Source organism: Neoarius graeffei, chromosome 15 (genome assembly GCF_027579695.1).
Source record: "Neoarius graeffei isolate fNeoGra1 chromosome 15, fNeoGra1.pri, whole genome shotgun sequence".
NCBI lineage: Eukaryota > Metazoa > Chordata > Actinopteri > Siluriformes > Ariidae > Neoarius > Neoarius graeffei.
In genome coordinates, this window is record NC_083583.1 from 9170629 (window position 1) to 9198559 (window position 27931).

General features: G+C 41.7%; 1 protein-coding gene across 2 annotated transcripts in view; it reads left to right on the plus strand.

Annotated features, from left to right (window-relative positions):
- The window catches only part of swap70a (switching B cell complex subunit SWAP70a), a 49928-nt gene that overhangs the window by 5767 nt on the left and 16230 nt on the right, over positions 1–27931 (plus strand). For both annotated transcript variants that reach the window (XM_060940825.1, XM_060940826.1), the window contains exons 2-7: positions 3168–3308; positions 6945–7118; positions 7215–7442; positions 10226–10372; positions 10446–10554; positions 11791–11972. In XM_060940825.1, coding sequence (XP_060796808.1) covers positions 3168–3308; positions 6945–7118; positions 7215–7442; positions 10226–10372; positions 10446–10554; positions 11791–11972 — 981 coding nt within the window. The remainder of the gene's footprint in view (positions 1–3167; positions 3309–6944; positions 7119–7214; positions 7443–10225; positions 10373–10445; positions 10555–11790; positions 11973–27931) is intronic.

Below are 27931 nucleotides of genomic sequence, written 5' to 3' on the forward strand. Positions count from 1 at the left end.
TTGATGGAATAAAAACGTGTTCTGTTCCCTTCTAGTGGGTTTCATTCATTTGGTTTGATAGCATGCAATATTGTTAGCATATCGCTTATCCTACGTGTATTATGTCACACTACCCAATGGGGAATAAGTGTTGAATATGGTTTATGATATTGCATGGTTGTCAAGACATGACGTCGCATGTCGGAGACGTAAAACTTTTGCGCTGGTGAGCGACTGTGACCATTTGTAAACAAACATGGCCGCCAGGTTTGCTTTGTTAAAAAAATACGGAAGATTTTGAGAGAATTTTGAAAGAGAAAGATGTGTTGAACACTCCAAAGGAATGCGTATGTATAATAATGATGATAATGGCTTTTTTTCGTGGTCTATCAGATATATTCCATTCAGCTACTCATCTTTGACTCGTTCAGTATCATGCTAGCTGAATGAAATGTATCTGATATCCCACTCAACGCCAGCCAATATTATTAGGATGCAGTGCTGCAGCACAGCAACCTATGGGCTCCCCTAGGGGAGCCCATAGGTTGCAGTGCAAAGCACTGCAACTATTGTTCTTCTACGTATTTCTCTTCTTCTTCTTCCTACGCAAATTTTGATTTCGAATAACTCAATAACCGTACGTCGCACACAGACAAACAGTATATCAAATCGTGCGGCTCGATCGGACTCGCTATGCTATTACTTTTCTCTACAGAATACGATTTTTTCGCGACATAGTCGCGAAAAAATCGCCCAAAAAAACCCCATTCATTTCTATGGAATTCATTGAAAAAAAAGCACTTTTTCAAACATCCACTGCTCTGGCATGCTTTCACCTAGAGACGTGATTCAAACTCTAAAACGTAGGAAAACTTCTCCTCTGTGGATCTTGCATCCAACTTTTCTGCTAGGTTCTACACTTTCGGATCAGTCCCGGCTCAAACGCCATGTGGGTTCCGGGAGAAAATCCGGCTTTTGAATGGGTGTCTATTGCGTTACACACCAGTGCAGCTCGTTAAGTCAGAGTGGAGAGAGCTTGAAAAAAAAGGTCAAATTTTCTCGCTTAAACTGTGTTTTCAGCCACAAAATTCCCTCTACAGACATGATTTTCTCAAAAGTAGCAGGAAAACTTGTCCTGATTCACACAATGTGTCTACCTAAACGATAGGATTTACAGTTTTTGAATGAGAAGCCTCAAACTGAGGAGAGCACAGGTGAGCGGCCTCACTGACTCCCATTATAAACGGGACAGAAAAGTCTCTCATTTTTAAGTCGTTCTAGTGTCGTCATTTTTAACACTACAGACAAAAAAATGACATCAGTCTATTCAGGAGACCCTTCTAGCGCTCACTGTGAAAGAATTTTGTGAATTTCTTTTTTTTGTGAAAAAAAAAAAACAGCCTCGGTCGGCATCAGCTTAGCCACCCACTTTATTAGGAACACTTCTGTTCGTACATACAAACTACAAACACTCTTCTTAGAGTTTATTTTATTTTTAAAAGGGACAGTGCACAAATTAAACATTATCCTTGTGGTAAGGACAGATGTCTGTCCCAGGTTATAGCAGTACATGCTAATTTCCGCCTGTAGTCACTTTGGTTATACTCTTGAATAGCTCTTCTTCATGACGGCTGCTGTCTCAAGCACACACATAATCATTGCATTGAAACATCATTGCAGGTCACACATTCACGGCCAGCAAACATGCGTGACCGAATTGCTTCGCGCACTGCATCCTCTCACAATTTCCCCCGGGGAATTGTCCGGTCTAGTTTAAATATGTCACTCAGATCTGCAATGTATTTTGTATGAAAAATGCGAGTTTTTCAACACGAGAAGATAAACTTCATATCTTCAAGCCAACATGTGATTTTCTTTTTATTATATCGACACATTCACAATCAGAAAGTCCCCAAATTTATCAAAACAACTCGCTCATTGATTTCCTCACGAGTGGCATCTAGAGATTTATGTCCTGGATGGAGCTCAGATGAAAAATACAAGTGGCGTATTTCCCAGTAAAACACTTGTTTATATACTGTAATATGTAAAAATAAGTCACCACAAGACACATTAACCTGTTTATGAGAGTAAGAAAATTCCAAAGTCTAAATTTTACATATATACTCAGCAAAAATAAAAACTTGACACTCATTATTTTTCAAATAGTGTTTAGAAACTTTTCTTGAAAGAGTTCTTGTTGTGATTATGGTTAAATGCATTGTCAAGGGCATTACGTCACACATTCATTCTACTGGTCGGGCCTACGTAGCACGTGCGAGAGCACTGCACGCTAAAATCACGTTTCCACGTGACACAAGTGACGTGACCTATTGATACACGTGCAATTGATCTCACGGTAGCAGAGTAGAGTGTCATCTCAGAAAAACAAGGTTTTATGGTTAATTATTCGTTAATTTGCAATGCCACGACTGTCAAACATTCAGCGTGAACGTGCCATTGGCATGCTGAATACGGGAACATCCGTCACTGACGTTGCGAGGGTTATGGGATGCAGTCGACAGACCATCCATAATCTCCAGACACGTCTCCATCAAACTGGCACCACAGGAACCACTGGAACCCTCCACAGAACTTGCAGGAGCTTGGTGCCATGTTGGTACAAATATGGCGGCGCATTCCCCAAGCTGTGTTCAGACGCATCATCCAATCCATGAGGAGACGTTGTATCGCAGTTGTGAACGGCCATGGAGGACACACCCGATATTGACATGATTTCATTAAGTTGTGACTCACAGTTTTTGATCATGGACATTGTCGTCGCATTTCCGGTGGAACCGATACCATGACAAACATGATCTGTGTGCTATAGCATCTTTAATGACAAGATAATTGAATACAATCGTTATTTCAAACCTATTTTCCAAAATGTTCAAATTATTGACTTTGAAACTAGTGTAAAGTTTTTATTTTTGTTGAGTTTATAATCTAATCTGAAACACCCCATGGTCCGGCGTCATCCAGAAGAGGACAGGTATCATTTTAAATCTGGTTCCTCACCAGTGTCGTCCTCATGAAACATTCCCCTCTCCACTGTCTGTCACATCTGGTTTGGTCATTATGGAACTAAATCTACATCAGGATTTCTGTACAGCATGATTTCTTTGTGACGATGTTGTGTGTGTGTGTTGTTCAAAGCGCTGTTTTGTCTGCTCTGCTTTCTGAAGGTTCTGTCGCACAACCTGTACACGGTGCTGAAGATTCCACATCAAAACTCTGAGCTGGAGGAACATTTCAAGGACGACGATGAGGGACCCGTGTCCACGCAAGGCTACATGCCCTATCTGAACACCTTCATCCTAGACAGGGTAGATCGATTTCTACCTCTTATCATCCTCCTGTCCTTTAAAAATAATGAAAGGTTCCTGCAAGATCTTTAAAGACGTTCTTTGGATTGTTTTGTGAGATGCAACCTTTAAAAAGTGCCCCAGGAACCTTTAACCCAACGGTTTCTTTTCTTCTCTTTGTTTTTCTGATGCTTGTGTTCTTCCTTCCTCTTTCACTTCCTCCTCCTCTTACATTTTGCTCTTTGGTCTCGCCTTTATCTTACTGTAATCGTCACAGCCTTTCTTGTCATCCTGCACTTTCTGCTCTTTATCTTTTCAGTCACCTTCTTTTCCTCCTTTTATTTTTCCCAGTCCTTCTGTTTTTCTTCCTCTTTCTGCTCCTTGAAAAAAGTACCTCTTAAAAAAATGGCACAAAATGCATCTTTAAAGTAAACGTAATCCTAACAAACATGGAACACTGAATATTTACGTAATTAGAAAGGTTATGCATTAGAAGGATAGACAGGACATCAGGGTGGTGCTGTAGATGGAGCAGACGACGTTTCTGAGACAAAATATGAGGCTTACGGTAATATAATGTGGCTTTTGCCATCCATAAACCAAAGGACAAGCACATGAATGCATTAGAGATGGAGTAAAGGCATTAATTTGAATCTGAAGAAGTAAAGCAGTGCTAAGCAGCGTTCTTGCGATCATGTTTTTCTCCCAAAATCATGCCAGTAGGTGGACTGTTTACTTTAAATTGGCCTTAGGTGTGTGCGCATGTGTGTACACACCCTTTGATGGATTGTCGTCCTGTCCCACGCTCAGCTTTCCCAAGATAGGCTCCACAAAGAACCTGACCAGGATAAAGCACTTACTGAAGTTTATTTATTTTATTTCTGATTTAGGAAATATAATTCAGCAATACATTTTCAGTGGAGGAAGACTGGAGTTACTGAATCGAGGGAAGATTAATTCTAAAGTTTGATAAAAAAAATCATTCATAATGTCAATAATAAACAAGTACGCGCATTACATATTATGAATCCTATTCGATTTCTTAAATTATTTCATTTACCATAAATAGCTCACATGAACGTTTTTCTAATGAACAATGTCCCGTTTATGTTCAATCCAAATATTTCTCATAGTCAGTAAATCAATATCTTGACAGTAGTCATTGTTTTAGTACTGGCTGATAAACTGGACTGTATGATAAACACTGCGGTGGCCATCATGAGAAATTCCATCACTGTATGATTTTCTGAGTTAATTTGGAATTCGTTCATTTCCACACTGGTGTTTTATGGCATGTCATAAAATACACATTTACTATAACCTTATGAGGACAGCTAAAAGTGGTATATTGGAATGTAAACTTTGCATTTAAAACCTGGATATTTTCTAAGTGTCATATTGAGATGTGAACTTTACATTTGAAATCTTTTGGATATTCTCAAATTGTTATATTGAAATGTAAACTTTAAATTTGAAATATTCTGGATATTTTCAGATTGTTATATTGAAATGTAAACTTTACATTTTAAACCCATATATTTCCAAAGTGTCAGATTGAAAGGTAAACTCTACCTTTGAAACCTTCTGGATATTTTCTAAATATTAGAAGTAAAAGAAAATTTTACATTTGAAATCTTCTGGGTATTCTCGAATTGTTATATTGAGATGTAAACTTTACATTTGAAACCTGGATATTTACACAGTGTCAGAAATGTAAACTTTACATTTGAAACCTTCTGGATATTCTCAGTGTTATAAGTAAAAGAAAACTTTGCATTTGAAATCCTCTGGATATTCTCGAATTGTTATATTGAGATGTAAACTTTACATTTTAAACCTGGATATTTTCAAAGTGTTAGAACGAGATGTAAACTTTACATTTGAAATATTCTAGATATTTTCAAAGTGTTATATTGAAATGTAAACTTTACATTTTAAACCTGGATATTATGTAAACTTTACATTTGAAACCTGGATATTTTCAAAGTGTCATTGTAAAATGTAAACTTTACATTTGAAACCACCTGGATATTCTCAAAATATTATAAGTAAAAGAAAATTTTATATTATTTTATATGAAATCTTGGGGAGGCATGGTGGTGTAAGTGGTTAGCACGGTCGCCTCACAGCAAGAAGGTTCTGGGTTCGAACCCAGCGGCCGGTGGGGGCCTTTCTGTGTGGAGCTTGCATGTTCTCCCCATGGCTGCGTGGGTTTCCTCCAGGTGCTTCAGTTTCCCCCACAGTCCAAAGACATGCGGTTAGGTTAATATGGGATGGCGTTGGGCTGAGGTGCCCTTGAGCGAGGCACCTAACTCCCAGCTGCTCCCTGGGCGCTGTTAGCATGGCTGCCCATTGCTCTGGGTCTGTGTGTGTGCTCACTGCTTCACATGGGTTAAATGCAGAGAGGAAATTTCACAAGTGTGTGATGAATAAAGTCGTGCTTGCTTTGTTGCTTCTCGAATTGTTATATTGAGATGTAAAATTTACATTTGAAATCTTCTAGATCTTCTCGAAGTGTCAGAATTAAAGGTAAACTTTACATTTTAAACTTGGATATTTTCAGTGTCAGAGTGAAATGTAAACCTTACATTTGAAATCTTCTGGATATTCTCAAATGAGATGTAAACTTTACATTTGAAATCTTCTGGGTATTCTTGAATTGTTATACTGAGATGTAAACTTTTACATTTGAAATCTTCTGGATATTTTCAAAGTGTTGTATTTAAATGTAAAGTTTCCTTTCTAATTGTTCAGTAATAAGTAGCTAACAGGTTATTTGTACGCCATTGTCTTTATTTGAAATATCTGCATTTTAGCACTTTAACATGGTACCCACAGACACACACACACAATACACACATGCAGAAGTGTGTGTACAACAGGCTACTGACTAATCACACGTTGGGAACATTCACACAGTTTTGACTCTGTTTCCTCCGCTTACGCATATGGCATGGCTCTTTTGTCTCATATGCTGGTATTTTTAGGTTTGGTTTACTTCCGTGAAAAGGTCAGCCATGCGCGACTTCGGCCTTAGTTCTGAATGTGTTTTAAACTTAATTTTCTTGAAGATACAAGAAATGACCACGTGGATGTAGTTTATTCAATTCTATAAACAAAGGCCTTTAGTTAGTTCCCTTATTTATGAATGTTGACCTTTTACAGGGCAAACGTACCAGTAGTTGAGCTTTGTATTGGGCCACGTCACACCACCCCATCATTGATTATTTTCCTATAACAGCATGTTCCTGAGTGTTTTATTCCTGACATATCACCCACCACTTTGTGTAGTTTTAATCAGATATGTTAAAATATTACTGTGTGATGCACCAAAAACCATCGTGTCTTATTGTACAATCATCATACCAAACATTTTTCATTTCTGCTGCATGTCATTCAAATGATGTCACTGTCTTTGTGATATTTCTGTACATCTTAGAAGCCAAGTATTTTTCTTATAAAATCCATTTTTACCTTTGCAGCCTTTCCATACTGCTTGAATTAACTCCGATCATGTCTTTAATCCCAGATATTGATACAATGATTCATCCTAAAGTGTGTTATTCAGTGATAACGAAACTAAAAGTCAAGGTGTGAGTTAAGAGTTAACCGATTTTAAGAGTTTAAGGAGTTCAACAGACTGTTTTCTAATCCCAGATCCAGGGCAAGTTTGATTTCCAGGAGCTGAATAAAATGTGCTGGACACTGTGCGCCCATAAGAACATCACCAACAACCGCATGCTCATCTCTGAAGATGATGCTTTCAAAGTCTGGTGTATTTTCAACTTCCTGTGTGAAGAACGATATCCGCTTGTGATCGTAATGGAAGAGGTGAGTAAACGGCTAACGGATCTTTTACAATATCCACACGTTTATTTGTTTGAATTCTGAAAGTCGTTTTAAACTATTGTTTTCACATCACCCAAGATCGAATATTTCCTGAGGAAGCTGTTAGACGCCATGAGCGGGAGCTGGAACGAGGGCAAGTTTGTGGACTATAAGGCACAGTTGAGTTTGAAGCAGAATTGTCTGAGTGTGTGGGAGCTGATTGAGCTGGTGGGTATGGGCTACTTCACCAAGGGCATGGACCGCCATACCACCAGCATGGGCATCACCGAGGTCTACCAGGAGCTCATTCTGAATATTCTCAAACAGGTGAGAAATGGTGTGTGTGTGTGAGAGAGATAGTTTAAACATAATGTTTGGTTTAATGTTCAGCAAATTATATCCCACCTCTTTTCTAAAGTGTACGACATATACACCATAACCATTCATACAGTGGTGCTTGAAAGTTTGTGAACCCTTTAGAATTTTCTATATTTCTGCATAAATATGACCTAAAACAACATCAGATTTTCACACAAGTCCTAAAAGTAGATAAAAAGAACCCAGTTAAACAAATGAGACAAAAATATTATACTTGGTCATTTATTTATTGAGGAAAATGATCCAATATTACATCTTTGTGAGTGGCAAAAGTATGTGAACCTCTAGGATTAGCAGTTAATTTGAAGGTGAAATTAGAGTCAGGTGTTTTCAATCAATGGGATGACAATCAGGTGTGAGTGGGCACCCTGTTTTATTTAAAGAACAGGGATCTATCAAAGTCTGATCTTCACAACACATGTTTGTGGAAGTGTATCATGGCACGAACAAAGGAGATTTCTGAGGACCTCAGAAAAAGTGTTGTTGATGCTCATCAGGCTGGAAAAGGTTACAAAACCATCTCTAAAGAGTTTGGACTCCACCAATCCACAGTCAGACAGATTGTGTACAAATGGAGAAAATTCAAGACCATTGTTACCCTCCCCAGGAGTGGTCGACCAACAAAGATCACTCCAAGAGCAAGGTGTGTAATCGTCGGCGAGGTCACAAAGGACCCCAGGGTAACTTCTAAGCAACTGAAGGCCTTTCTCACATTGGCTAATGTTAATGTTCATGAGGCCACCATCAGGAGAACACTGAACAACAATGGTGTGCATGTCAGGGTTGCAAGGAGAAAGCCACTGCTCTCCAAACAGAACATTGCTGCTCATCTGCAGTTTGCTAAAGATCACGTGGACAAGCCAGAAGGCTATTGGGAAAATGTTTTGTGGACGGATGAGACCAAAATAGAATTTTTGGTTTAAATGAGAAGTGTTATGTTTGGAGAAAGGAAAACACTGCATTCCAGCATAAGAACCTTATCCCATCTGTGAAACATGATGGTGGTAGTATCATGGTTTGGGCCTGTTTTGCTGCATCTGGGCCAGGACGGCTTGCCATCATTGATGGAACAATGAATTCTGAACTATACCAGCGAATTCTAAAGGAAAATGTCAGGACATCTGTCCATGAACTGAGTCTCAAGATAAGCCGGGCCATGCAGCAAGACAACGATCCTAAGCACACAGTTCGTTCTACCAAAGAATGGTTAAAGAAGAATAAAGTTAATGTTTTGGAACGGCCAAGTCAAAGTCCTGACCTTAATCCAATCGAAATGTTGTGGAAGGACCTGAAGCGAGCAGTTCATGTGAGAAAACCCACCAACACCCCAGAGTTGAAGCTGTTCTGTATGGAGGAACGGGCTAAAATTCCTCCAAGCCGGTGTGCAGGACTGATCAACAGTTACTGGAAGTGTTTAGTTGCAGTTATTGCTGCATAAGGGGGTCACACCAGATACTGAAAGCAAAGGTTCACATACTTTTGCCACTCACAGATACGTAATATTGGATCATTTTCCTCAATAAATAAATGACCAAGTATAATATTTTTGTCTCATTTGTTTAACTGGGTTCTCTTTATCTACTTTTAGGACTTGTGTGAAAATCTGATGACGTTTTAGGTCATATTTATGCAGAAATATAGAAAATTCTAAAGGGTTCACAAACTTTCAAGCACCACTGTATATACAGATGGGCTGGGGGTGGGGCAGAGAGACAGATGAACGAGCTGGGGGGACAGAGAGACAGACGGACAAGCTGGGGACAGACAGACGAGCTGAGGAGGGACATATAAACAGACTAGCTGGGGACGGACAGACAGAGGAATACAGACAGATGAGTTGGGGACAGACAGATGAGCTGGGGACAGGCAGACAGACGAGCTGGGGACAGACTAATTGGGACCAGGTGAGCTGGAGATGGACAGATAGACACACAGACAGGCAGGCAAACAGTGCTGTTGAATCAGAGTCTCCATTCTGATTGGTCAAAAGGTGTTCATTAATTTTCTGGAAAGCAGGTTGATGTTAAAGCTCTTGTTATCGTTTCTATAGTAACAGATGATTGACAGGAACTTGTATGCAGGATGTGCCACATAATCTAATCCCATAATAAACAGACTAAAAATGTGCTGTTTAATGAAACTGTTTAAAGAAAAATGTATGAGTCTTGATATGATTAAGTTTTCTGTAAGAAAGTGTTGTTTACCTTCGCCAGGTAATGATTTCGCCTCCCTTTGTTTGTCTGTTCCCAGTGTAACTTAAAAAGTAGTGAACGGATTTGGATGAAATTTGGTGCAGATTTAGTATTCTCCTTGGTTCAAGTGATTTTGATGATTATATATTGCTTGGCGGAGGTATACACTACCGTGGGCCCTTCTAGTTTAACGCTTTGTAACAGTCAGAGGTTAAAACTGTAACTTTAAGTTCGAACCTCACAGGAAAGTCTAAAGGACAGAGGAGTTTACACTGACAAGCTGCCTGTACTTTTGTATTATTAACTTTAAATAACGTTAACGAGAGGCTGGGGAGTTTATAGCTGTGAGATGAGTGAGAACAGGAACGAAGTTGTTTTGTGGACCTTCCACAACGTTCATCGTTGGCGAATGGCTGTGGACGAATAAAACGAAACACTTTTGGGCATGCTGTTATAAGAAGATCATCAACTTTGCGGTGGGAGCACTAACTCCAACATATTTATATATTTTTATATAATATTGTTTTTCCATTCCTCGAGGGCTATATGATAAAAAAAGGTCATAAAAGGAAAAACTGGACAGAGCGGTGGTTTGAGCTGCGTCTCGATTCAATCTCGTACTACGTGAGTGAGGACCTCACTGAGAAGAAGGGCTCCGTTTCACTGGACCGCCACTGCTGTGTGGAGGTGAGAGCTCAACCAGGCTTGCGTTTAAAATAAGTGCTGAGCAAGTGACACTCAAGTGTTTCCTCTGTTTTAGCCTTTACCGGACAAAGAAGGAAAGAGAAACCTCTTTATCATCAGATGTACAGACAAAAGCTTCGAGATCAGCGCCTCGGACAAAAAGAAACGGCAGGAGTGGATCCAGGGTACGGCAGCTTTGTAGTGTCCCAGTAGAAAGGACTTCATTAATTCAGCACTTTGGCACATTTACACTTCCATGAATAAACTTTCTACTTCTTATATTATATTTTACAAATCACAAAGGATAATGAACAGGATATTTGTCCAGCTACCAACTGAATTTCTCCTCTGGGAAAACAGAAAACTGTTTATAGTTCTTATTTTGTAAAACAGGTTTTCCATTATTATTATTATTATCCATATTTTTCATTTAGTGTCCATTTTTCCAGCTTTGTCCACAGCTACACTATATGGCCAAAAGTATGTGGACACCTGCCGATCACTCCTATATGTGATTCTTCTCCAAACTCTCATCACAAAGTTGGAAGTACACAATTGTACAGAATGTCTCTGTATGCTGTACCATTACAATTTCTCTTCACTGGAACCAAGAGGCCCAAACCTGTTCCAGCATGACAATGCTCCTGTGCACAAAGCAAGCACCATGAAGACATGGTTCGTCGAGGTTGGAGTGAAGAACTCGAGTGTCCTGCACAGAGCCCTGACTGAACTCAACCTCACTGAACACCTTTGGGATGAACTGGAGCACCGTCTGCACCCCAGACCTCCATATCCAACGCCAGTGTCTGATCTCACGAATGCTCTAGTGGTTGAATGAACACAAATCCTCACAGCTACGCTCCAAAATCGAGTGGAAAGCCTTCACAGAAGAGTGGAGATTATTATAACAGCAAAGTGGGAATAAATCTGGAACAGAATGTTCAACAACTACATATAGATGTGATGGTGGTTAGGTGTCCACAAACTTTTGGCCATATAGTGCATCTCTGGTCTGATGATATTACAGAATGTTAAGTCGGTGCAGGTTGACCATGAATTGTGATCGGTTCAGACATATTTAATTGTAATACTGTTTAGTCAAAGCAGATTTACAAAATTAAGAATTACAACAAAGAGGAAAGTTACTTTAATGGGAAAAAATAGATAGAAAAATGTTTATAAACTTAAAGTGAGAGTGAATGTGGTTGGATTTTGTTGTTTCATACAAATGAACTTGAAAGGAGTGGTATGAATGCTAACTCCACCCCTAGCTCCACCCCGACTGTGACCCGAGCCAAACCTTAACTTAAAAACTTTACATATTAATTTTGTTGTCTGAACATCTATCTATGGGGGGTGTGTGTGTGTGTGTGTGTGTGTATGTATGTATGTATACATGTGTGTTTGTGTGTGTGTACCAGCCATTCAGGACTGCATTAACCGGCTGAGGCAGGGTCTGTCTACACCACACCGCGAGGCTCGACAGCGACGACGGGAACTGCGCAGCCGCCTGCAGGCAGACCAGGCGCTGATGGAGGGACAGATGAAGGAGCTGCAGCTAGCTAACGAGAGGAAACAGAGAGAGCTGGAAGCCATGAGGAAGGTACTGCAGTCCAGTCATAACATCAATCACAATCAGTCTCCCTACAACCATCTAAAAATATCACTTTCCCTGAACACACACAAAATATAAACACGACGGCCCGAATCACACCTGCTCACTGACAGTAACGCATCGAAACAAATTCTAAGGAAATTACATTTTATTATTTTGGTTGGTCCTTTGTCAGTTGAATCAGATTATTACGTTTTAACACATTTTACTAGAAATTTCTTCCCGCTAAATTTCCCATGTAGCATGGTTTGCAGGAATTTTGATGAGATCTTGACAAAATGTTAAAAACCAAACAGTACATACACCTATTCGATTGATTTAAACACAGTGATTAATGGTTTAAACTCTCAGAAGCTGTCACGGGTTCAGTCCTGCATTTCATTCACACGAGCAGGCCACAAGACACTTCTTATGTTGCTTGCGGTTTAATCCTCTGTGTGTTTTGTGACATGATCAGTACAAATGTTGCTTTTTGGAAACATGGCTTGTTTGGCTTTTTCAGCTTCTTGTATGAGATCATAGAAGCCAAAGTGTACATGTGTGTGGGGCACAGTGGTGTCGTGGTTAGCACTGTTGACTCACAGCGAGAAGGTTATGGGTTCGAGCCCAGTGGCCGGCGAGGGCCTTTCTGTGTGGAGTTTGCATGTTCTCCCTGTGTCTGCGTGGGTTTCCTCCGGGTGCTCCGGTTTCCTCCACAGTTCAAAGACGTGCAGGTTAGGCTAACATGGGACAGCCTTGGGCTGAAGTGCCCTTGAGCAAGGCACCGAACCCCCAACTGCTCCCCGGGTGCAAGGACGCGTTATCCTAATGGGCTTCATGGGCAGCTGCCCAGGGCCTCGGCCACTAGGGGGCCTCGGAGGTAGCGAGATCGGAAAATATGAAACGATATTTTCAGAAGTTTTGATCATATTGATAACATTTTTGATGCATTTCGCCACCCGTAAGGAAGCCCACCTTGTCCCGTCGCATAAATCACCCGTCATTGTCAATATGATCACTGTCCACCATGTCTTCACACGCTACGCCAGCTTGAGTTCAATGATTTAATTAATGACTTCGCTTTCCAGAAAAGTAGGAAAGTGCCCTTGTAAGTTGACCCATGGCTGTCAAACTGAATGTGCAAAGCTGTGTGCCACTGCTGTTTGGGACATTACGTGTGTGAAAGGATGAAATGTTTCACATAGCCTAACATTTTGAGATTTATTTCTGAGACGCAAGATATTTTTCTTTCTTTGTTATCGCTCTTTGTTTTCACAAGGTAAAAGTCGCCTGGATTCCAAAATGAAAACGAATGGTTATATACCAAACGAATGTTCTTGTTCTGAATACTAAAGAAACTGTTGTAGGCCTCGGTTATGTTCTTGACATGCTGTTCATTGACTCACTCATTCAAAGGCTTCTTGAGGCCAAACTTTAGTTAACCAGACTTGTTAACCGTGATGTCTGATGGATTTTTTTCACCATGCAGTTGCCTATTTCACCATTGCTTTTTCTCGATTAAATAGGTGTTGATGGATATAAAGTTTTATCGTTCAATAGTATTTCTAATTGTGCCACTGTCATTATTTAAGTTTCTGTGTCTACCGTAGTTAGACAGGCACGTCTGAGGGGGTGAATTTGCTGAGCGCAGTTGACAACAGGCGGGGGTGGGGCCTTGTGGGTGTGTCTGCCCAGGGCCTCGGCAAGGGTTAACGCGGCCCTGCCCGGGTGCTGTAGCATGGCTGCCCACTGCTCTGTGTGTGTGTGCGTGCGTGCGTGCATGTGTGTTCACTGCTTCAGATGGGTTAAATGCAGAAAGGAACTTTACTGTGCTTGAGTGCACATGTGACAAATAAAGGCTCTTCTTCTTCTTAAAAATATAAATAACTCTTGAAGAACCCTTTTTTTAATTAAAGACGTGAAGAACTAAGGGAAAAAAAACAAAATATTGGTGCTTTGTGTTAAGTCTTTTGTAGGGAAAATATAAAATTCTCTTCTCATGTTAAATTTAGTTGGTGTATTTTATTTCTTATTGTAATTATCTTAACCAAGAGAGAGTTAGAAGGTATTAAAGAAACAATTTTCTCCTTAAACAAAATGCCTCAATATCTTTAAAAAAAAATCACCAATGGAGCTATAAATTAAAGGGAAAAGTTTCTGAAAAACAAAAATCAGTCAAATTATTAAAAATTTTTGCAGAGATTCTAACTTAATTGCATTAGACTAAATACTGCTACATGTTGCTTTGTAACTATGAGGCGTCTCATAAATGCAGCATCATGGCAGAAAACAAACCAAAAAAAAAAAAGCTTCTCTTTACAGAACTTGGTCATTATGTCCACACAAATTTAGATGTAATATCCAGTCAATACCTGTGCGTTTGATGATGTCAGGAATATAATGTCGTTCCACACCTAAGAAACAAGTTGATGCAAAGTTGCAGCTTTCTTAATTTTCTCTGCACTTTCAAACTGACTTCAATTCATAAATTTTGTGAGGTAGAATTACAACCCCAATTCCAAAAAAGTTGGGACAAAGTACAAATTGTAAATAAAAACAGAATGCAACGATGTGGAAGTTTCAAAATTCCATATTTTATTTAGAATAGAACATAGATGACATATCAAATGTTTAAACTGAGAAAATGCATCATTTAAAGAGAAAAATTAGGTGATTTTTAAATTTCATGACAACACCACATCTCAAAGTTGGGACAAGGCCATGTTTACCACTGTGAGACATCCCCTTTTCTCTTTACAACAGTCTGTAAACGTCTGGGGACTGAGGAGACAAGTTGCTCAAGTTTAGGGATAGGAATGTTAACCCATTCTTGTCTAATGTAGGATTCTAGTTGCTCAACTATCTTGGATCTTTTTTTGTCGTATCTTCCGTTTTATGATGCGCCGAATGTTTTCTATGGGTGAAAGATCTGGACTGCAGGCTGGCCAGTTCAGTACCCGGACCCTTCTTCTACGCAGCCATGATGCTGTAATTGATGCAGTATGTGGTTTGGCATTGTCATGTTGGAAAATGCAAGGTCTTCCCTGAAAGAGACGTCGTCTGGATGGGAGCATATGTTGCTCTAGAACCTGGATATACCTTTCAGCATTGATGGTGTCTTTCCAGATGTGTAAGCTGCCCATGCCACACGCACTAATGCAACCCCATACCATCAGAGATGCAGGCTTCTGAACTGAGCGCTGATAACAACTTGGGTCGTCCTTCTCCTCTTTAGTCCAAATGACACGGCGTCCCTGATTTCCATAAAGAACTTCAAATTTTGATTCGTCTGACCACAGAACAGTTTTCCACTTTGCCACAGTCCATTTTAAATGAGCCTTGGCCCAGAGAAGACGTCTGCACTTCTGGATCACGTTTAGATACGGCTTCTTCTTTGAACTATAGAGTTTTAGCTGGCAACGGCGGATGGCATGGTGAATTGTGTTCACAGATAATGTTCTCTGGAAATATTCCTGAGCCCATTTTGTGATTTCCAATACAGAAGCATGCCTGTATGTGATGCAGTGCTGTCTAAGGGCCCAAAGATCACGGGCACCCAGTATGGTTTTCCGGCCTTGACCCTTACGCACAGAGATTCTTCCAGATTCTCTGAATCTTTTGATATTATGCACTGTAGATGATGATGATATGTTCAAACTCTTTGCAATTTTACACTGTCGAACTCCTTTCTGATATTGCTCCACTATTTGTCGGCACAGAATTATGGGGATTGGTGATCCTCTTCCCATCTTTACTTCTGAGAGCCGCTGCCAATCCAAGATGCTCTTTTTATACCCAGTCATGTTAATGGCCTATTGCCAATTGACCTAATGAGTTGCAATTTGGTCCTCCAGCTGTTCCTTTTTTGTACCTTTAACTTTTCCAGCCTCTTATTGCCCCTGTCCCAACTTTTTTTAGATGTGTTGCTGTCATGAAATTTCAAATGAGCCAATATTTGGCATGAAATTTCAAAATGTCTCACTTTCGACATTTGATATGTTGTCTATGTTCTATTGTGAATACAATGTCAATTTTTGAGATTTGTAAATTATTGCATTCCATTTTTATTTGCAATTTGTACTTTGTCCCAACTTTTTTGGAATCGGGGTTGTATTATCCTTACTCAGATATGGTCATGGTGATGAGGGCGTGTAAAATTTGTGATGGACTGAATCATCGTGAATGATGAATCTCTTCTCCCATTCATTTAATGGCGGTGTCTGCGATGACTGAGGAGTCCAATGCGTGAGGCACACACGCATTGACCGACATCGCAGACATAGTGATGAGATGGGGGTGACGTTGTTGATGATGGTGAAATGGTGGCTTGTAGGGCTGTTGCCCAGGTAGCAGCTGCTCTCTGTCGTCAAAGACGCTGTTCTGTTAGTCTGGTAGTCCTTTGAGCTTCAAACACTTCGCAGCCGTCATGGCAGATCTTACGCCAATAAGCGCAATTACAGGCCTTTCTTTCCCAGGATGCAGGGTCGATGTCTTAGGCCTTCAGGGTGGCTTTCAGAACATCTTTGTAGCATTTGCGCTGCCCTCCCTGAGGCCTTCTGCCAGTTCTCCAAAGATTAGGGCTTTGGGGATTCTCTCATCTCCCATACGCATCATGTGACCAGCCCAGCAGAGTTGAGCTCAGGTGATGAAAGCCTCTACGCTTGTGATGTTGCAATGCTCAAGAACAGTGGTGTTGAGGACTTTGTCCTTCCAGGTTATATTGCAAATCTTGCATAGGCAGCGTTGGTGAAACTGCTCCAACTCCTTGATGTGGCATCGATATTATGTCCACGTTTTGCAGCCATAGAGCAGAGTGCTGAGGACCACGGTTCTGTAAATTTAAATCTTCGTGCTCAAGCGTATCCCATGATCAGACCTGAGGCGGTGTTGAAGTCGTCCATAGGAAGAACTTGCTTTGCTAATGCGTGCGGTTATCTCATCATCAATCTTGGCATTTTACGCGAGAATTCCCCCAAGGTAGCAAAATTTTTTTCTACAGACTTCAGCGGTTCTCCACAGATGATGATGATGATGATAGATTGAGTGCACGGAGGTGACCCAGGTCTTGGTTGATGAAGGACTTCCGTCTTGCTGATGGTTAGGCCATATCTGCTGCATGCTCTAGAAAAGGCATTGACAATGTGTTGGGCATCTTCAAGAGTATGAGCAATCGGAGCACAGTCGTCTGTGTAGAGCAAGTCTTGAAGCAACATAAGAGACCTTGGTTTTTGCTCGGAGTCGTTTAAAGTTGAAGATGCTTCCATAACTCCTGAAGCGGCTCATCACACCTGTGTCACAATCCTTGAAAGCATCATGCAGCATGGCAGAAAACACGATGCTAAATAGCAAAGGAGCCATGACGCATCCTTGCTTGGTGCTGTTGCTGACTTCGAACGAGGCAGAGATGGATCCATCATGAATCACACGACCAACCATGCCTTCGTGAAAGGACCAAATGATGATGACAACCCGAGTGGGGCAACCAGCCTTTTTGAGCACTTTCCAGAGGCCTTCCTGGCTGATTGAGTCGAAGGCTTTTGTGAGGTCAACCATAAAGAGTTCCCTATTCTGTTCAATGCATTTTTCTTTCACTTGTCTTGCTGAGAAGAGCATGTCTGTGATGCCATGTAAGGCACAGAACCCACATTGGCTCTCTGGGATGACCTCCTGAGCGATGGGGTCAGTGAGGCCATTGAGTTTTGCAAGGATCTTGCCTGCAATGGATAGGAGTAAGATCCCACGATTGTCACAGCTATGTCTGTTTCCTTTGAGCTTGTAGAGGTGTACAGTGAGTGCATCCTTGAAGTCTTGTGGGACAGTCTCTTTTTCCCAGATGTAGTGAAACAGATGAGTGAGCTGGACTGCCATGATGTCTCCGCCAGCTGCTTTTCCTTTGGAGAACTGTTTAATGGCCTTGGTGGCCTCAGCTACTGAGGGAGGATCATTTGAGTTCTTCGTAGATGGGTCTTTGTGGGAGTTGGTTGGTGGCTTCATCTGATATGGTCGACACCTGGTTCAAAACTCTGAAGTGTTCAGCCCAGCGGGCTAACATACCAGCTTGGTCCTTTATAAGTGTTTGTCCATCAGCTGTGTAGAGTGGTGTGCTGCCACAAGAGGTAGGCCCATACACCGCCTTCAGTCCAGCGTAGAAAGCTTTGGTGTTTTTCCTGTCAGAAGCTGACTGCAAGTCAGCAATTCATTCTCTCCACCATCTGTCTTTCATCTCATGCAAGATGGTCTGTGCTTCTCTCTTGAGGCTGAGGTAAGTGTCTCTCTTGGTCTGCGATACCTTGTCCATTATGTAACTCATATGGGCATGGTGCAGTCAGTCCAAGAGGTTGAGGGCTGTGGCGTCATTTTCATCAAACCGGTCACGGTGTGTGCATTTCACAAAACCCAAGACTTCCTCTGCAGACTGATGGATTGCATCTCTGTGTGCTCCAGTGATCCTCAACAGTCAGACCCTCAGTATCGATCCTGTTGAGTGCACTTTCAGTGTTCTCATGCAGTTGGATTCTCACTGTAGGGGAAGAGAGTCTGCTGACATCCAGCTTCTTTGTCGGTGCTGTACAAACCCTGTGTCATGGCACCTTGAAAGAAAAAGCTATGGTGGTGCGGAGTAGGCGGTGGTCAGAGAGACAAGTAAAACTCAGCATGGCTCTGGTGTGGTGAGCTTCTCTGACATCCCTCTGACGGACTATGGCATAGTCGATCTGGTGCCAGTGTCCAGACCTAGGGTGCATCCATGTAGTTTTCCTAGCAGTGCGCTGTTGGAATAGGGTGTTTGTGATGGCGAGTTGACGTTGTGAGAAGGTTGTAAGGAGGAGGATGCCATTTGAATTTTCCTTTCCGATGTCGTGTCGACCGATGACCTTGTCCCAAGCAGTGTAATCTTTGCCCACTCTAGCGTTGAAGTCACCCAGTAGCACAAGTTTGTCAGTGAGGGGTGGCCTGGATGAGTCTATCCAGTTCCTCATAGAACTGCTCCTTGGACTTGTCAGTGTGGGTCATGGTGGGAGCGTAGGCACTAATTAAGGTGACATGTCCAGGTGCAGGCAAAGCGTCATCAGGCGCTCGTTTACTCCATGTGGCACAGAGTCCAGGAGGCTGAGAGAACGGTTCTTGATGGTGAAGCCAACTCCGGCTTGTCTTGGTTCATTTTCAGGTCATCCAGAGCAGAAGAATGTAAATCCAGCTCCATGTTCTGTGAGATGTGAGCTTTCTGGTCGACGAGTTTTGCTGAGGGCTGCAATGGCTATGTTGTAGCACTGAAGTTCCTGAGCCACAATGGCTATACGGCGTTCCAGACTGTTTGGATTGTCTTGCAGCATTCGAATGTTCCATGCTGCCAAGTGAATCTTTGCCTTTCTGTTTCTACCGCAGGGTTGGATGACCAGACCGTCATGGTCAACGGCCAAGTCGGAGTGGGTGGAACAAGCTTTGTATACCCCCCTCTCTGGTAGGAGAAAGCAGTGCTGTCCCTAAATAGGGCTGCCTTGTCATCCTGGCAGGATATGAATAGGGACGTTGTTCCAGGTTGTCCCCTGAGCAACCATCATACCAGAACCACCATGTGTGTGGATTCGTGACTGGAGGCTCCCAGGAGCATCCTCTCCCTGCCTCTGTCGCCACTTGTCCCTTGCCGCAGGACTTGAGATGATAAAGATGAGGATGAAATGGCAGGGAGAACTACCTGCACGGTGATGGATTAAAGTGGCAGTGGGGTGTGCAATCCTAGCGTCACCCTCTCTTCCTGACACTCAGCATGTGGGTACAGGTTCGGAAGCCGAAACACGTATCCGCTGGGTGGAAGCACAGTAGCTGGCCAGTACCCTTCTTCAGAGGACTGCCCTCACAGTAGCTTGCAGTTGCTGGGACTTGACTTTGGAGTTTCTTCCTCCTAGGATGGTTGCTGGGCTAAGCTGAAGAGTCCATCCTACCCTGCTATTTAAGTCATAGCTGGCACCCTAAACAAGCATTACTGCCCCAGGTCAGGGCAGACCTGGGAGTGATGGCAACTAAGGGGTCACTCCACAGTCTGCACAGCCACAAGTATCCCTGCTTGGAAGCCTTGCTATCGGATGCAGGTTTTAACGTCATAACCAGGACATGAAAATATAAAACTATTCATTCAACCTATGCATGATGCTGGACACTATACATTCTAATACGTATGAATATACAGTACTGTGCAAAAGTCTTAGGCACACTGTTGTTTAGTACAAACTTTGTTGTAGATTTCTATTTTATGACTCCTACATTGAGTCAGTACAAAAACATTTTAGAGGCCAAACGTTTATTTTTCCAGCACAAAATTAGATGTTACAGAAAAAAAGTTTGTATCTGAACAGCATATTCCATAAGAGAGAACTTTTCAGATTAAAAAAGAAAACATAATGAAGACTGTTGGGTTTTGGTGCAAAATGAAGAAGCGAGTGTGACAGTGTCCAGAAGAACTGTGGCTGGTTCTGTAAGATGCTCAGTAAAACCTACACAGCTCATTTCCTTATAAAACTGCACTCATTGTACCTGAGACTACTATTTTTATTTTTTAAAGCAAAGGGTCATCTCACACCAAATATTGATTTCGTTATATTGATTTATTATGGCTCACTGCTGTTTATAGTGTTTTTTTTTTTTTTTGAAAAATTTCATTATTTTTAAAGTCATTTTTTAAAAAAATGTATATAATGTGCTATGGTGAACCATGGGTGCCGCCAGGGGGGGAAAGTTTAGAACAATTCTAGGGGCCCAGCACTGCCATGGGGCCCTTTAAGGGGCTGATAATATGATTTTAATAAGACTTTTGAAATAACAACAATGCAATATTCCATCTGGTAAAATGAGCTAATTGAACAAGGTTGTTTATTTCTTGAGTTCTTCAACATATTGTCATTTAACCCTCCCCCTTTTGCGAAATGGTACGGTCCAGTTTTGGTAGAAGCGCGATGCGTTAAATCTGTGTGCTGATCAGTGCAACGCTACTTGCTGCTGTGTCGCGGTGCAGCAGCCAGCCAGCCAGCAGTGGAGTGCGTACAGTCTATGATCGCTAAATATGAAGAGTGGCTGTCAAAAACGTAAAGAAAGGCAGCTGAAAGCTGAGAGGGACCGGAGAGGCAGGCAACTGGTCACTCAGTTTTTCCCAAAGAAAGGTAGCTATCGCTCACGTGTGTTCAAAATATTAGCGAATGGTAAATGAACAGTATGAACGTGGTTGGATTAGCCTATCAAGAGAACACTTTTACAGTTTGTACAGTGACATTTTTTCCATTTTAATAACTGAACTGACTTGTGTGATAAACAAGATGAAATATTACGTTATGCTGGTGCTAATAACCAGTTTCATAACTAATGGGGTGGCCTAAATATGCACAGATTCAGCCTCAGGGGGACCTCCGCCCTACCAAACCACTGAACCCCCCCTTTGGAGAAGGAGGTAAGCAGCAATACAACCCATAAATGCTTTAGGATTGAAGTTTTTAATGAGCGAGCGCCATATACAGTTTGCTAGATTAAAGTGTTGCTAATAACGGACACCAGTCAAGTGTTTGACATGGTTACGTGTGTGGAATGTTCACACGTTCTAAACCATTGGTTTCAAATTGAGGAGCTGGAGAAAGTGCAGCACACATAAAAGAGGGATAGAGGTTACAACATATGAAGAAATACGTACTTAATTGATCAAATTGAAATGTAACTCCATGTCACTTTGAAATAAATTTATAATAAGATGTTTCCTGTCTTTTATGGGTAACATTTGTAAGGCTACTGAGTATGGAGTTCATTTAAATGCATCAAACTTGAATGCACTGACCAGTTTTCATCTAGTCCATGGTAGGTTAATACATAAAATGTAATAAAGTCACAAACTCAAGGTCCATGGGCTATCAAAAATCAAATAATGACAATAGTGCAATTGTGGCGAGGGTGGGCAAAGTTGGGGGGCCCAAAATTCTAATCTTTCATGGGGCCCAAAATTTCTGGCGGCGCCCCTGTGGTGAACAATAGCCATAAGAGGTATGACTGGGTCACGAACTAACATCAGCAATAAAGCACTATAATAGTAAACCAAAAGGGCCAATCAATGGTTCACAGAAGCCAAGAAGTTCTCCTGACAAGATCGTAGTACAGAAAGCAGATAGTGATGAACACAAGTTTTGAAAGACTGAAAGCAATTGTCACTAATCTCTCCATCTACACTGTCTGGACGTCTATTCCAGATACGGACTGCAGTGAGGATGAAGGTTCTTCAGACTGGTGCAGTGAGTGCATGACTTGGCATAGATAGGCTGGTGCGAGTTGCACGTCTGATCACATATGACTGAGGAACCATCCTCTTTAGGTGTGGTGGGCATGAGCTAGTGTGTATCTTGGAGATCACAGCAGGAGCAGCCACCAGACGTCTATAATGTAGAGACAGGATGCCTAGTTCCAATCTGGCCTGTTGTTGATTCATACCAATGATGCTTCCTCTGGATGGCGTCACTAAGCCTTAGTGAGGTGGTAGAGGCACTCATCCTCCATGATGCTGCGTACCTAGGCCTTGTACACTGTGTCTCTCCGTCTAGCATCTAGTTTGTTAGTAACCCTCCTGAAAGCACCAAGCTTATATCCAGCTCTTGCTTGGTGAGCTTGTGATCAATAGTAACTCCTAGGATTTCCAACTCTTCTTTTTCTGCCAGTTTGGTGTTGCTTAAGAATAGATCTGACCTTGTTGGATTTCTCTTTCTCGACACAGTAAAAGCTTTGCACTTAGCTGGCTCAAAGGTCACTTTCCGTTTGTCCGCCCAGTTCCTCATTCTCTCCAGGTCCCTATTTAGGCTCGCAGTTGCAGCTCTGCTGTCATCACATGTTTTTATTAGGCAGTATAAGGTGGAATCATGTGCGTACAGATACAGGGTTTTCTCACACTCATCTCCCAGGTCATCACTGTAGACTGAGAACAGCAGAGGTCTCAAAATGGAGCCCTGGGGAACAGAAGTGTTGATGGATGTAGTAGTTCAGTACTGACCAGATAGAACCTCAAATTTTTGGTCTACAGCATTTCTTTACACGTGCCTAAGACTTTTGTGCACAGTAGTGTTTGTGTGTGTAATATTTTATATATATATTTTTTTCATGGTAGCCGCGGGGTCTTAAAAGTCTTTAAAAAAAAAAAGTCTTAAATTTAATATTCCAAAATTAAGGCCTTAAAAAGTCTTAAATTGCTTTGCCCAAGTCTTAATTTTTTAAACAAAGGTCTTAAATTTACTCATACTATTCTACAATGTGAAAACGTGGGTTTTGCGTAACATCAGTGAATTTCTTGGAGCATGCGCAAAGAAAGAAATAATATGGATACATTTTCGCGCCAGCGCAATCGTCGGAATCCGTGGTGGAGAGGAGACTCTGCGAATCATAGCATGGGGAAGTGTCGTTTTAATCAGCAGTGGCTTTCAGATGAAAGATATCATGATTGGGTGAGGGAGGTTCCTGGAAGCGACGTTGAAGCAAGATGCTGTGTTTGTTGAAAGACCTTCAAGTTGTCCACTATAGGTCATTTCGCTTTAGAGTCTCACATGAAGAGCTCAAAGCACATTGCATCTGCCCTCCACCGCCACCAGCCCATCGCTCAGTTCTGCATGGTTCAATCTCCGAATGCACCTGGAGTTGGCACTAGCACCACTGTCGAACGTCAGCAGCATCAGCCAAGCCAGACATCATCGGCAAGGCTAGCAACAACACAAGGGCCGAGCAGTGGCATGATGGGTGTCGGTGAAACCCCGACACTTCGGGCAGAGGTGCTCTGGATTTTAAAAACAATTACGGAACACCACTCGTACAGCTCGAATGAGGGCATAAGCGAACTCTTTTTAAGCCTATGTTCCCAGACTCGGAAATCGCTACAACATTCTCCTGTGGAAAAAACAAAACGTCTTACATAACAAAATTCGGTCTTGCTCCTTATATAACAAAGGAGTTGGTCAAAGACATTAACGAGGCAAGTGGTGGATTATCTATATCTTTTCTCTCCTCTCTCCTATCTATCTCTTATGTCTGTCTACCACTCTGTGTTATCTATCTATATTATGTCTATCACTCTCTCCTATCAATGTCTTATCCATCTGTATACCTCTTTCCTATCTATCTATTTATCTCATTGTGTCTCTTATCTATCCACCTCCACATCTATGTCTTCCCTCCCTCCCTTGTTTACTAGGAGTATTTACATTTCTTTTTATTCTTCAAAATGTAAAATGGTTGAAGCAAGTTGAATGCTGGGAAACTAAGACAAAGAGTTTGTCTGTTTATCATCTCTGGGTGCATGGCCATAATTAGTTTAGAGACAGTTCTTTAGGCCTTGAGTTGGGCCCTCAGTTTGGCTTTTTGACTGGTGAGTGCCAGGGGTGCAGATCCGATGTCAGGATTGGGGGGGACACAAAAGTGATTTTTTTTTTTTGCCCGTATGCAACTCATACCATCTCATCTCATTATCTCTAGCCGCTTTATCCTTCTACAGTGTCGCAGGCAAGCTGGAGCCTATCCCAGCTGACTACGGGCGAAAGGCGGGGTACACCCTGGACAAGTCGCCAGGTCATCACAGGGCTGACACATAGACACAGACAACCATTCACACTCACATTCACACCTACGGTCAATTTAGAGTCACCAGTTAACCTAACCTGCATGTCTTTGGACTGTGGGGGAAACCGGAGCACCCGGAGGAAACCCACGCGGACACGGGGAGAACATGCAAACTCCGCACAGAAAGGCCCTCGCCGGCCCCGGGGCTCGAACCCAGGACCTTCTTGCTGTGAGGCGACAGCGCTAACCACTACACCACCGTGCCGTCCCAACTCATACCATGCAACCATAAATCACAACTTCGAAGAGGCTCGCCACATTCAAAAAGTACTGCACAGGTAATCATTTGTCTGAAAATACATTTGTTTGTACAATTTTTAATAATTTAGGGGATTTTTATTGGGGGGGACAATTCATGTTTTTCAGAAATTGGGGGGTCATGTCCCCCCTGGGATCTGCACCCATGGTGAGTGCACACCATTGTACCAATGTATTGGTACGCCAATTGCATTTTTGTGCACCTTTAAGAGACTTTAGGCTTACCTCTTTTCTATCTATCTATCTATCTATCTATCTATCTATCTATCTATCTATCTATCTATCTATCTATCTATCTATCTATCTATCTATCTATCTATCCCCCCCCCCTCGTCTCTTATCTATCTATGCCCCTCTGTATCTCTCTCCCTCCCTCGTTTACAAGGGTACAAAATGTAAAATGGTTGAAGCAAGTACTGGGAGACTAAGACAAAGAGTTTGTCTGTTTAGAGTGTTGTGAATGTTTTGATATTTTTATTTAAAAAGAAATACACCCACATCACTTTTTTATTTTAAGTATCATCTCTGGGTGCATGGCCATAATTAGTTCAGAGACAGTTCTTTAGGCTTCGAGTGAGGCCCTCAGTTTGGCTTTTTGACTGGTGAGTGCACACCTTTGGCATTAATGTGTTGGTATGCCTACTGCATTTTTGTGTACCTTTAAGGCCATGACTTGGACCCTACGTTGTGCTCCTTTCTTCCAGGTTTAGACTTGTTTTTTTGTCGTGAATGTGAAGATTCGACAAGCAATGCACATAATGACTTAAGTATATAACTTTTATAATAAATGTTTCAAGTAAAAATGCTTTTGTCATTATTGGGAATTTGATCTGGTGTTCTACGACCGCATAATGGGTGCGATGTAGGTCTTAATTCTCATTTAAGTGGTCTTAAAAAGGTCTTAGTCTTAAATTTATGGTGGTCAAACCTGGGGAAACCCTGTATTTATTTGGCGGCACGGTGGTGTAGTGGTTAGCGCTGTCGCCTCGCAGCAAGAAGGTCCGGGTTCGAGCCCCGTGGCCGGCGAGGGCCTTTCTGTGTGGAGTTTGCATGTTCTCCCCGTGTCCGCGTGGGTTTCCTCCGGGTGCTCCGGTTTCCCCCACAGTCCAAAGACATGCAGGTTAGGTTAACTGGTGACTCTAAATTGAGCGTAGGTGTGAATGTGAATGGTTGTCTGTGTCTATGTGTCAGCCCTGTGATGACCTGGCGACTTGTCCAGGGTGTACCCCGCCTTTCACCCGTAGTCAGCTGGGATAGGCTCCAGCTTGCCTGCGACCCTGTAGAACAAGATAAAGCGGCTACAGATAATGAGATATAATATATATTTATTCCCACTGACTAGACGTGTGTTGTCAAAATGGTGACTCCGTTCAAAATTAAAATTCTTTTGATCAACTTTTTTTTTTTTTTTTTGTGGATGTGCCCATATACAGTAATATAAAGAACATTATGCAGTGGTGCAAAGTTATTAAGTTTATCTTCTAGTGTTGAAAAATATTTCACTCATTCGCTTTGCTCACTCGTGAAATATACATTCACCACTTGAAGATAAATTTAATATCTTCACGCCATCATGTACTATTTTCTCTCTCTCTCTACTGTGAAAGTGCCAGCTGTGCTTCACAAAAACATCCCAGTGGTCACTAAAATCCAGATAAAACAAAAATGCAAAATAATATGTAGTATTTTATTTTGTTTGCTTGTTTTTATTTATTTATTTTAATTTAATGGCTTTTACATTGTGAGTGAAAGCACAAAGCAGCTATCTGGCCACCGTATTACATCCCTGACATAACACTGGTGGTTTTTATTTTTTTATTTATTATAACTTTTTTTTTATTTACTTACAGACAGCAGAGATATTATCGTGTCCATGTCAATCTGTCCTTCATGCTCTGAACTTCACATGTACATCATAGATAATTTGGCCTCACTTTAGTTGACAGTATCTGGAACAGCCTTTCATAAGCATCACTTCCAGCATAATATTTGAGATTATAAACCTGCTTTTTATGTAGCTTGACTAACCTAAGGGTTCCTGACTCGGATCACGCTGCTGTAACACCCAGTTTCACCTTGAATCAGTAAAGGCCACAGCTAAAGAAATAAAATGCCAACACATGCAAAACGCAGGCACAGCTGTGAACTCATGAGCTCTTGGTCCAGAGAAGCTGTTTCTGTAAAGTTCCTGTTTCTAGTCGCCTCATCTGCTCAACCAGTCATTTCACTTTCAGAAGCGTCTTTCCTCTGTTAAAGCTCGAAAATCAACTTCCTCTTTTTTGCGGGAGTGCTAACAGGAGATACGCTTATCAGCTTGCACAGTCCTGAAGATCAGGTCTCATGTGGAACGACTATGGTTATAATAAACCTATTATCATTAATAAAAATAATAATCCTCATTCTTAAACAATAGGAAAGGGTTAACTTGAGGGATACAGGGGTAGCGTTTAGGTATTACATTAGGTAAAATGTACTAAAAGATGTACAGAGGATATGAAAAAGAGTGGAGAGAGTTGTAAAGGAAATTGGTGCACATACTGGACGTTAAAATAATATATTTATACTGTAATGTACAAAAAAAAAGACTTTTTATAACATTTTTGGATCTTGTGATAAAAATTGTCATGCAAGTCTCTGAAACTTAACACACCGGTAAATGCTTGAATCTGATTGGTCAGAAGGTGTTGATTAATTTTCTCTAACAGCAGCTCTGACTGTAGTGCAGTTACAAATCACAGGTTTATATTAATTAATGCGCTCATTTGAATACATTTCTACAGTAGCAGTTCATTCACAGGGACTTGTATGGCGGATGCTCTATGTTAATTAATTCTCATCTCATTATCTCTAGCCGCTTTATCCTGTTCTACAGGGTCGCAGGCAAGCTGGAGCCTATCCCAGCTGACTACGGGCGAAAGGCGGGGTTCACCCTGGACAAGTCGCCAGGTCATCACAGGGCTGACACATAGACACAGACAACCATTCACATTCACACCTACGGTCAATTTAGAGTCACCAGTTAACCTAACCTGCATGTCTTTGGACTGTGGGGGAAACCGGAGCACCCGGAGGAAACCCACGCGGAC